Below are 12,316 nucleotides of genomic sequence, written 5' to 3'. Positions count from 1 at the left end.
TACTCATATTAAAAATAAAAAAATAGTAACGTTGGTGTCCCTGGATATAGAGGGCGCCTTCGATAACGCATGGTGGCCGGCGGTGAAACTGCGGCTGGCTGAGGAAAATTGCCCGATAAACATCAGGAGGACCATAGACAGTTATCTGGACAGCAGGAAAGTGACGGTCAATTATGGCGGAAGTAGAGCGGAGCGGGCTACTACAAAAGGCTGTGTGCAGGGTTCCATAGGTGGTCCCCTGCTCTGGAACCTCTTGCTTAATCCATTGCTGGTGGGACTGGAGCGGAGGGGTGAGTACTGCCAGGCATTTGCGGATGATGTGGTCATGCTCTTCGTGGGGGAAACAGCGCTTGACATCGAGAGACGTGCCAATGCCGCTCTCGCCTATGTCAGGGAGTGGGGTGCCCGAAACAAGTTGAGGTTTGCGCCACAAAAGACGAACGCAATGGTCTTGACGCGCAAACTGAAACATGACACCCCGCGCCTGAGCATGGGGGGGATAGACATTGGCATGTCCAAAGAGGTCAAGCTCTTGGGGCTCTGGATAGACGCAGCCCTGACCTTCAACGCCCATGTAGCATATACATGCAACAAGGCGTTGGCGATATATGGGCAGCTGTCCAGGGCCGCAAGAGTGAGCTGGGGTCTCCACGAGGACATTATCAGGTCCATATATACGGCAGTCATCGTCCCGATCATAACGTATGCCGCGGCTGCGTGGGCGCCTGCCGTCAATAAGCTTGGAGTGCAGAAGAGACTCAACATAGTGCAGAGGGGATTCGCTCAGAGGATGACCAGGTCTTACCGCACTGTATCCCTCAACGCCGCTCTGGTGCTGGCCGGTATCCTCCCCCTCGACCTCAAGGTGCGGGAAGCCGCAGCTCTGTACGAGGCGAGGAGGGGTATGCCGGTTCCGGGGTTGGGCGGCAGAGAGGTTGAACAAAGGGCAAAGTTCGCCGTACAACCGCATCCAGCGGAAACTATAGCGGTGCAGTTCCATTGCCTGGAAAGCCGGGCTGACGTGGACGCAAACAGCTCGTGGGAGGTTTGCGTCTACACCGACGGCAGTAAGATCGAAGACAAGGTGGGAGCGGCCCTATCCATCTGGGTAGGAGGCGTAGAAGCCAAAACCAAAAAACTGTCTCTGCCGTCGTACAGCACGGTTTACCAGGCGGAATTGTACGCTTTATGCGAGGCGGCGAGGTTTGCCCACAATAGCAGCAGGAGCACCTTTGGCGTCTTCAGCGACTCCCGCTCTGCACTTGAAACGGTAGCCGACAGCGGTTCCGCTCACCCTCTGGCCTTGGAGACCCGATCGCATATTAAAAATAGCCGGAATCAGGGCAAGATTATAAACCTTTATTGGGTTAAGGCTCATGCCGGGCTCCAAGGCAACGAGCGGGCGGACCAATTGGCAAGAGAGGCTGCTCTGCACTCCAAGCGTAAGCCGGACTATGACTTGTGCCCCGTTTCATTCGTGAAGCGACAGATAAGAGATCAGTCGCTTCGGGAGTGGAACGGGAGATACGTCAACGGCGAGGCGGCGGCGACCACAAAGGTATTCCTGCCGGATGCCATAGCGGCATATAAGATCGTTAGGGATTTGGGACCAAAGGCAGTGCTCACACAAGTCCTGACCGGGCACGGTGGATTCTCCGAATACTTGTACAGGTACAAGTGTAAGGAGAGTCCATCGTGTATATGTGACAGCACAACGGAGGAGACCCTCCTACATGTCATCCTGTCGTGTCCCGTGTATGAAAAGAATAGATTTGACCTTGAGCAGCAGCTGGGGTGTAAGCTGGCTAAGGAGAGTGTTAAGGAGATAATGGCGGATTTAGAAAAGAGAAATGTATTTTTAAAATTTTGTATAGAGGTAGTGCAAAAAGTTATAAAGAGAAACAAAACGTAATTTGGAATATAGAAATTTTTATAACAAACAAAGTAAATAAATAAAAATAAAAGTGATAAGTTAAATCAAGGAAAAAACAAAGACTCTGTCCCATGACCGAGGTAAATGGAGTAATACTATTAAAAAAAAAAAAAAAAAAAAAAAAAAAACCTAACCTAACCTAACCTAACCTAACCTAACCTAACCTAACCTAACCTAACCTAACCTAACCTAACCTAACCTAACCTAACCTAACCTAACCTAACCTAACCTAACCTAACCTAACCTAACCTAACCTAACCTAACCTAACCTAACCTAACCTAACCTAACCTAACCTAACCTAACCTAACCTAACCTAACCTAACCTAACCTAACCTAACCTAACCTTTTTTTTTTTTTTTTTTTTTTTTTTTTTTTTTTTTTTTTTTTTTTTTTTTTTTTTTTTTTTTGTTACGAAGGGGAAATCCATTTACGGACGACCCCCCGGGTCTTCACCCGGGAGAGTGTGGGACTCCTGGCACCGATTGTGCCAGACTACCGCACTAAAACCCCTCCGGCGCTTCCTTCCTGCCATTTCGAAGGCATCATGGGATCGGCTATGCATTCTACCATGATGCCCTCTGGCTCCTCGGTGCGGCTTTACCGAGGATCTTGCTTTATTGGGCGACTAGTAAGTTGCTAGTCGCCCATTCTTTCCAGGACTAGGCGTCCTATTGGGGGAGTAGGCGAGCGCGGTAACGCGCTCGCCTTCTACCACCCCGTCCACGTCTATGTGAGGGCGCGTTTGGATCTTCCTCCCGCGCCCTCTCAGCAGCCTCCTTCTGCGAGATGACGGTCTCACAGAAGGAAGCAACCGCCACCCAGTTCCTCTCGCTGCATAACATCCTGTCAACGACGTTATGCAGCGAGAGGTCGCCATCCCCCAAAACCTCTACCAGCTCTTGCCGCTGCGCCGACCACCTTGAGCAGTCTGCCAGAGTGTGTTGGGCCGTGTCGTCCGGCTCTCCACACTCATGGCAGACCTCGCTGCCCTCTTTCCCAATACGGTACAGGTAATGACCGAAGCAGCCATGCCCGGTCATTACCTGTGCCAACCTGTATGACACCTGGCCGTGGCGTCGATCCAGCCATTTGTCCAGCGATGGAAGGAGTGCCCCGATGGTGCGAACTCCGAATTCGGAGTTTTCGAGGTCACTCCTCCATCGCTCCCGTAACCTAGCCACGACCAGGTCCCACGTCTCCCTGCCTCTGCCGTCCACTTCTCTTTCGGCGGCAGGCAGAGCCCGCCACCTTGCCCTCTCCTTGTAGGCCTCCATATGGGCCAGCGCGTCCAGTTCCCACGGTGGGGTGCCAGCTAAGGCGCAGGCTGCCGCCCACGCCACCGTTATGTAGGCCCTGCATATTCGGATGGCTACCACTCTTTGTGGCCGCCGAAGCAGGGCCTTGTTGGCAACGGAGAGCCTATCCGCCCATATCGGTGCCCCGTACAGTGCCATGCTACGAGTGACATTCGCGTACAGGCGACGGCACGGGGCACCCGGCCCTCCTACGTTGGGCAGCAGTCGGCTGAGTGCTGACGCTGCACCAACGATTCGGGGAGCCATTCGCCTAAAGTGCTCCCCGAAGTCCCACCGTGAGTCCAGTATGATGCCGAGATATTTGATGTTCGGCATCATCCGGACTCTTTCTCCATCTACTGGAATGGACGCGCCAGCCGGAGGCCTCCAACCTCTTCCGCCGAAGGCAATGGCCTCAGTTTTGTTGAGGGCCACCCTCAGTCCCAGCAGCCTGATGCGGTAAACCATCAGGTCTGCCGCGACTGCCGCTCTGCGTAGGGTCCCCTCCAATTCTTCGCCCCAGACAGCGACCATCGTGTCATCCGCATAACAGATGACCGCCATCCGGGGCAAGAGGACCCCGCGGATGGCCCAGTCATAGCCGATGTTCCACAGCAGGGGTCCTAGCACCGACCCCTGGGGAACACCGCAGACCATTGCCCTCGACGTTATTATGCCATCCTTATTCTCGTAGAGCACTACCCTCGCCGTGAGGTAGTGCTCCACGATCCTCCGTAGATAAAGGGGCACCCCGTGGAACCGAAGTGCCTCCTTTATCACCTCAAAGGGGATGGAGCCGAAGGCGTTGGCGATGTCAAGGGACACAGCCACGGCCCCACCCCCCCTCTCAGTTGCCCTCTCCGAGAAGTCCCTCAGTGCCCCGATCGCGTCGATGGTAGACCGCCCAGTCCGAAACCCGAACTGGCGGTCCGAGATGTCCGGCCCCGTGTTTTCAAGATGCCGGATGATCCGGGACGCTATTACTCGTTCGAGCATCTTTCCGGATTCATCCAGCATTACAAGGGGCCTCCATCCGCTGGGGGAGTCCTCTGGCCGACCCTCTTTCCTCAGAAGGCAGAGCCGGCCTTCCTTCCATACCCCTGGGAACCGCCCTGTTTGGAGGCAATCTTCAAATAAGTCCCTCAGGCGATCCCCAAGGTGTATAAGCGCCACCGGTATGACTCGGCCCGGGACCCCATCAGGACCCGGCGCCTTTTTGCTTCGATGGAGTCGGTCTATGACCCGCTCCATCTCAGCGTCAGTGACCGGCGGCACTTCCGTCATATCGGAGGACTCCCGCTCCGGGGCAGCCATTCTCGGAGGGGCAAACACTGGGACCTCGGGGAAGAGTCCCTCCACCACGTTTCGGAGGAGCTCCGGTTCGAGAGAGGCCATCGGGGCGGCACACTGCATCTTGTTCCGTACAAGTTTATACGGCCGCCCCCAAGGGTCCCGGTCCAAGGCGGCCAAGAACTCTTTGTAGGATTCGTCCTTGGCCTTGGCAATCGCCTTGGACAGGGCCTCCTTAGCCTCTCTGAGTGCCGTGCGCAGGAGCTCCTCCTCACCCTCCACGGTCGTCCGTCGCCGCCTACACCGGGTGTATGCCCGGCGGGCACTATTGCTGGTGCGTCGGAGTACGGCGATCTCCTCCGACCACCAGTGTACCCGTTTTTTATTAGGCGGCGGACCCGATCTCCTCATGGAGGCGTCGCAGACTGCGACAAGCGACGCCCGAAAGCGGCAGGCCCTCTCCTCCACGTCGAGGGACCGGTCTGGCGATGGTGTTCGCCAACGTTCTATCATGGCCGCCTCTTCAGCTGAGTCAGTGTCGAGGCTGGCCAGGTTCCACTTGCGGAACCGGTCCCTTGGGAGATTGCGACCTTGACTGGGCGGCCGCACCGAAGCCGGTCTGGAGACCGACATCCGAACATATAAATGGTCGGAGAGGGTCTCCACATCCCCCAGGACACGCCAACCTGTGACACGTGCAGCGGCGGAAGGGGTAGCAAACGAAACGTCCACTATAGAGCCCCCATTCCACCGTACACAAGTGTTGGCAGTGCCCTGGTTTAGGACACACAGACCCGATGCCACCATCCAGTCGGAGAGGATCCTGCCGCGCAGGTCAGTGACGGGGGAACCCCATACCAAAGACTTGGCATTAAAGTCCCCCGCCACTATTACAGGCATGGGCGCCGCTCCCGCAATAATCCGCCCCACCTCCAAGAGGAGGGACTCAAACTCCCGTCGCGGTCTAGATGGGGCGAAGTACACAGCGACAAGAACCATGTCGCCCCATCTGGCCGCAACGTAGCCCCGGCCTGCACTCTGCTTGACCAGAGGAGGCCGGTCTCCCAACCGGGGTATGGTCACCGCGACCTCTCCCTCCGTGTCCCTTACCCACGTAGGGAGTGGGGGAACAAGGTACGGCTCAGACACAATGGCAGCACTAATGCCCCACTCCGCCAGGTGTTGCATCAAGAGGTCTTGCGCGCGGGCGGAGTGGTTGACGTTGCACTGCAGCAGCTCAAGTGCTTGGTGTTGGTGTCTGGGCATTAGTGCTCCATTGTGTTGCCTACGCTTTTCAGCCCAGTGGGCTCCAGTCGTCCCTTGGTGCGCGGGGGGTTACACGCCTTCCCTCCCATTGTGTGCTTCGCCGGGAGTTTGGCATGATGGCACACCGCGCACCAGGGCTCCTTCTCCACACATTGCTGTGTGAGGTGCCCCGTTTTCCCGCATCTATGGCAGAGTTCCGACCTGTCCACCGGTGATGGGCACAACGCCCTCGTATGGCCCAAACCCATGCACCTGAAACAGCGCATGGGCAGGGGTTCCAGGCCAGTGATTTTGGCAGACGACCAACCAATTAATATACGGCCGTCTGCCACGAGGGCGTTGGCCACAGCTACAGGGCAGGTCACGATGACAGCCCCGGTGAAGTCCGGTGTCATGCGGATCTGCCCCACCTTTACGTGATCCGGTGGACATTTGCCGGCCAGGGACACCTCATTCCGCAAGGTCTCCGGGGTGACTGATTCGTCAAACCCGGAGATTTTGATTTGGGCCGTTTTGTACGGCCTCGTGACCTCAGCCACATCCCCCACCAGTTCCCGGATTTTGTCAGCAAGGTTGTCAGCGACAACGCTGCTGTCGTTTCCGGGAATCTCGATAATTCTGGCGCCCGTCGCCGTACTCCTCACCGCCACGTGTTCCACACCCACTGTCGCCAGTTTTATCGTGGTGACCCTTCCCATCACAGTTTTGTAGTCGACTGTGGCACCCGACTTGAGAGTTACCACCACAGCCGTTGATTTGGGAAGGGCATACTGCCGCTTGACCGGTGCGGGGGCCGTGGGGCGAGGAGCCGCACTATCCACCTCAGGAGGGGAGGATTTTTTTCCCTTCCCCTTATTTTTCCCCTTTTTAACCACCTCCGTCCAAGAGGAGGAGGGGGTGGGTTCCTCCTGGGGTGGGGCGCCAGAAGCATCCTGTGAGGGAGGTTGCTGGGCCTTTGCCGCTGTGGCTTTTGGCGCTTTGGGCGCCGGGCCAGGTCTTGCCGGGGGCATCAGGGTGGAGCCTGCAGCTGCCCCCACATTTCCGGGCTGTATCGGTGCCTCGGCTTTTTTGGCATCTTGTGCCTTCCCTGCCTCCTTGTTGCGACGGTCAGCCGCAAGCGGTGGACGCAGCACCTCCTGAGGGGCAACAATGGCCCTCTTCTCTAGCTCCTTTATGCGGTCGTTCATCATTCCCCCCAGAGAGAGGAAAAGGTCCCTGGTGAGGGACTCTCCGAACGACCGCATGGAGCGGTCAACCTGGGCCATAATGTCGGCCGTCGAGGCCAATGGCTCCGTATTGGGGGCCTTCCTCTCGGAGAATGCGGTTCGGAGGGCTTTGGTTTCTTGCCTAAGCAGAGCTAGTTCCTCCCGCATCCTCTTGTTGTCCGCCGCCATTTTGCGGATGACCTCGGACTCCTCGCCTCGGTCCGCGATTTTGTCCGCCGCTTCGAGGATTTCGGCGCAGGCGGACTTCATTTTGGCCCAGGTCGTCCCCTTTAGGTTGCCGGACTTCTTGGCCTCCTCTAATACGGTCCGAGCCGCCTTGCGCACCACCTCCAGCTGACCGTCCACTATTGAGGCCTCATCGATGTTAACTTGGGGAGTATCCCTCAAGTAACCCGCCGCTTTGTCAGCCTCGTCCTCGAAGTCGGCAAATTCCGACGCCATCAGTGACAGTTTAGCCTTTGCCTGGCTTAGTCCCGCACTGGTCGCCTTTGCAGGCGCACGCCCTCTTTTTGACATGCTAGTTTTAGCACCCTTTTCGGGGAGCATGTCCACCTCAGCATTTTCGGCCCTTCTCTTCAGAGAAGTAGGGCCCGCCACCATCGTCACCTCAGGAAGTAGTTCCCCCTCCGAGTCGGAGCAGTCCGTGGCATACAGTGACCCTCCCAGGCTGCTGTACGCCGACTTAGAGCCCTCCTTGGCGCCTCGGGGGGTTACCGACCGCCCTCGGCTGCATCTGGCCGAATTTCGGCCCGACATGTTGGGATTTTTGACCCAATAACTTGGAAACTATTGTTCCCACAACCACACGAAATAAGGCAAAGGGGGGCGAAACTCACCCCCTTTCACCCTCAAGCACGAAAACTCACCTAACCCAAAGGGTTGGGGAGTAGAAACAAAAGGAACACCTGCAAAACTTATTTGGCGCAAGCGTCTCCTGTGAGAAAAATAATAGCAATCCTGTTTTTGCACTATAACTTTGGAACCAATGGTCCAATGGTTACAGTGCAAAGGAAAGCTATATAGTGCTCACGAAGACCCAAACGACACACAAGATTGCAGATGAAAAAGAAAGAAAAGAAAAAAGATATGAATTTTACAAATAAAATTAAAAACACAGATACACAAAATAAATTTAAAAGTGAAGAGCACGTTTAGCCCCGTAACTTTTGAACGGAGAGTCCAAAAATTACGCGGTAAACGGCAGTCCCTGAGGACAAGCGAAGCCCTTCACAAGAAAAAAGAAAAAACAAAAGAAAAGAAAAGAAAAGAAAAGATATAAACGAAAAAGTAAATACACTGTCAGAAATAAATAGCAAACAAAAACTAAAAAACGTCAAAATCCAATCCAAAAAGCGAAAATCAAGAACCATATGTATGCCAAAAATTGTGTGAGAATTTATTTTATCCGAATTGCAAATTATCGCACAAGTCCGACCAAAGATAAACCTCCAACCTAACCTAACCTAACCTAACCTAACCTAACCTAACCTAACCTAACCTAACCTAACCTAACCTAACCTAACCTAACCTAACCTAACCTAACCTAACCTAACCTAACCTAACCTAACCTAACCTAACCTAACCGGCGAGTCTGCTTCGAGCCGTCGTGGAGTGCAGACGTGCTCCGACGCGCTCCGCGAATAAAATTAGCAAAAAATTATTTAAAATAGTGATAAAAAATTCTTAAAATTCTAAAAAATTATTGTGAGTGAATGGTCTTCAGTGTGCATTGTGATCAAGGTCTGCAGCTCCGGAATCAGGTGGATCAACCTCATATACCACGAGCCGGACCTGTGCCTTCAGTGAAGCGTGTAGGAACATAAATTAGTGCAGTGTTGCTTCGAGGACACAGTCTCAGACAAAGGACACAGCCTTGAAAAAGGTGAGACCCCAGGATTGCGTGGATTTTTTAAGATCAACGTTTTAACGTCCATATTGACCATTGCACCTCTAGTCCATATTAATTAAGGTTTTAAAATTTATTTGTTGACTGGCTTTTTGCCTTCCTTATCTATCATTTTAACTATACAATTGTCTCTTTTACCACTTATACAAATTTAATTTTAAAACATGACGCTAAACCGAACACCAAAATCAGTGTATTTTAAAGATAACCCGACAGACCTAGCCTTCCAAATGTCACCCACTCAATTCAGTAGCCAGGGTGACTCCCCGTCGGATTCCCCCGTCAGATTATCCTCAGAGGAGGAATGGGCGACCCCAAACACGAGGAGCAGGTACCAACAATGCTTCCCGAAAACGCCCCTCCTGAAGGAGGAAAATAGACGCAAAATCTTGACGGACGACGACAGAGAAGACCTATGTCGTAGTATTAGGGATCTCCTGGATGCAATTGGCGAAGAGGTCGAGTCTGCATTAAGATTAAAGAGAACAGCTAAGGACTCCATCAAAAGTAGAATCAAACAGGCAGACGACCTAGTGTGCGACCTGGCCTCTTGCCAGGAAATAAAAAACATGACGCCGGGACAACGACCGAGTATAAGAACCCAGACCTCCCCTATCCCACAGCAAGAGATGCATATCGGAGAGCTTAAAACCTTCCTACAACCGCTGGTGGACAAACTGGAAGCAAACTCCCACAGTATACGGGAAATAAAGGAGTTTATGGACCGCCAGAACGAAGGTGTAAAAATAACAACAACAGCCTCACATACCCCGACATACGCACAGGCCGTGGCTGCTCCTCATGGAAAGCCGCTCACGTTACATTCCGTGATTGTGGACGACAAGAGAGGAATGGAAACCGGTGAGCAGGTCATGGAAAAGATAAGAGAAGTAGCAGAAGAAGGCGGGGAATGGTTAAGGATAGAGCGTGTGAGGAGAACAAGAGACCGGAAGGTAATTATAAGCTGTAAAACCAAAGAGGGTAGAGAACAATTAAAAAATAGAATTAGCAAAATTAAAAATCTACAAGTAAAGGAGGTAGAAAATAAAAACCCACTCCTCATTTTTAAAAATATATTAAAATGCAACACAAATGAGCAGATATTAAATAAATTGACGGAACAAAACAGGAAAATTTTGCAAAACCTTACGGAGGAGGAAAAAGTGATGCAGGTGAAATTCAGAAAGAGGTCGCGAAACCCGCTACTGGAACACGTAGTGGCGAGTGTCCCCCCCAGGATGTGGCGAGCAGTGGTCGAGGCCGGCTCAGTGCGCATCGATATGCAGCGGATCCAGGCGGAGGACTATTCTCCCCTGGTCCAATGCTCGATGTGCCTGGGCTACGGCCACGGCAGGCGCCATTGCAGGGAGACGGTGGAAAGGTGCTGCCATTGCGGTGGACAGCATCAGAGGGCGGCGTGTCAGGCCTGGATGGCGGGAGCCGTCCCATCGTGCCTGAACTGCCGCGCGGACGGAAACGCGGTGAGTAATCACAACGCTTTTAGTTCCGCGTGTCAGGTCAGGCAAAGGTGGGAGGCTCTCGCCAGATCCAGGATTGCATACGCATAGGCAATGATTCATGGTCTCTCGGCGTGTCGTGGCTGACCTACATTGCCGTATTAATGAATAGCATCATTACATAATGCAATCATACAAGGCGGGTCGCGGCATGTCCTTGGGGCCATGGTCAAGTGCCTAGTGCTAACGCAACACAAATGTGGCTCTGAGCCAATGAATAATATTATTTATTGGTTCGAAGGTACGTGTAAATAATGTTATGCAATAATATGAAAAATTTTATAAGTGACACATACATTAATAATTAACGTTGTAAACAAATACTTGGTTGTTACGGTTATAGATAGTTTAATTTTAAGTTTGACGATGTATATGTATACCAATTTTAACAAAATGACATAGAATTATAAGAATAGCAGTAGTTTTATATAAATGCGATATTCGCATAAACAAGGTATACAATTTGAATAAATAAATAAGGTACTAATATCAGTATCAATGAAAAGCAAATCATGCTCGTTAACATGACTTTTTGTAAAAAATCAAAACAGATAATTGATTATAGGGTTATTGACCAGTAAATTATATAAATAGTTGAACAGTACTTATAGTCTTATAGGTAGTTATTAATCGGTGTATTATAGCTATGACAACATATTGTAAGCAATAGTGACTCTGGCATAATATAGTGAATAGTGACAAGTGACTTGCTAAAATACTACATTGTATATTCAATGATAACAATTATAAACTTACATTGTTAAAAAGATTAAAGCAGACTAAGTATAGCAGTAAGTTTAGTTATAGTTTTTCACACATTATGCAAATAAAATTGTTTTAAAATGCCTCTAATAATGTTAGAGAATACTGGCAATAAACTCCCCCTGGGGGTGGTGTAACTCCCAGGGGAAAACTAAAAAAAAAAAAAAAAAAAAAAAAACCTAACCTAACCTAACCTAACCTAACCTAACCTAACCTAACCTAACCTAACCTAACCTAACCTAACCTAACCTAACCTAACCTAACCTAACCTAACCTAACCTAACCTAACCGATCCCATCTTTTGTGTGTCCACCCCTACTTGTGATACCTTGATCTCTTCGTCTTAACGCCGCCATCAGTTCTGCATACCAGCTTTCTCCATCCCGTCGAATTTTTCATACTATTTTGTCATTTTTCTTCTTTAACGGTTTTTCTTCCATCCAAACACTCATTTTTGTCCATAGACCAAATTTTTCTTCCGAACCTACCCCTAATTACTTCTGATTAGTGTTCCGGCTGCCTACCCCGTCATTTTAAGCCATTCCCGGACAAAATACGCGAAAAATTCGCCCCCCCGCCCACCCTAGTTTCATCAGCTAGGTAAACACCGCTCGCCGACGTAAGTCGAAACCAAAATCCACTTTTTTCTTTCTCGTTTTTTCTTTCTTTTGAATACTACACATTGCTCTTCCGGTCCTAAAAACAGTATCTGAATAGATTTCATTCTCTTAGAGGCAATAGTTTAGTTATACAGCCAGTTTGTCTTTCGGATTTTGTTAAAGTTCAACAGTTTACCGACGAGACCATGGGGCTCACCCGGTCTCCCACCCGTAAGGAGGCGTCTCCTCGACCTCCTCCCGCACCCCCCAACCGCCCTTCGCGATCTTCCTCTCCCGTGCCAGGCCATTCCAGGGCCTTTACAACTACAACTCGCCTTTCCGAACGCCCTCGTGTCAACATTATGCCCATCAGTGAGAGTGACGATCTTGATCTCGATATTTTAACATCCGGCTTAGACCTTCAATGCTCCCCCGAATCAGACATGCCCCACCTTCGGTACATGTCTGACACCGAAGTAGCCAGTACACCCGAAGTGAGCGACGCTATTGCTGCCTCCTCA

At 51.4% G+C, this 12,316-nt stretch overlaps 1 protein-coding gene across 1 annotated transcript; it reads right to left on the bottom strand.

The window, feature by feature from the left end:
• Window positions 1–5,784: 5,784 nt before the first annotated feature.
• Window positions 5,785–7,767, bottom strand: LOC132902039 (tropomyosin-1, isoforms 33/34-like). The gene has a single exon (XM_060945639.1). It carries the CDS (start codon window positions 7,765–7,767, stop codon window positions 5,785–5,787), a length of 1,983 nt encoding a protein of 660 aa, XP_060801622.1.
• Between the last annotated feature and the right edge of the window lie 4,549 nt (window positions 7,768–12,316).

Source organism: Amyelois transitella, chromosome 8, assembly GCF_032362555.1.
Source record: "Amyelois transitella isolate CPQ chromosome 8, ilAmyTran1.1, whole genome shotgun sequence".
NCBI lineage: Eukaryota > Metazoa > Arthropoda > Insecta > Lepidoptera > Pyralidae > Amyelois > Amyelois transitella.
The sequence above is the reverse complement of the archived record's forward strand: the minus strand, read 5'-3'. Positions and strand labels throughout refer to the sequence as shown.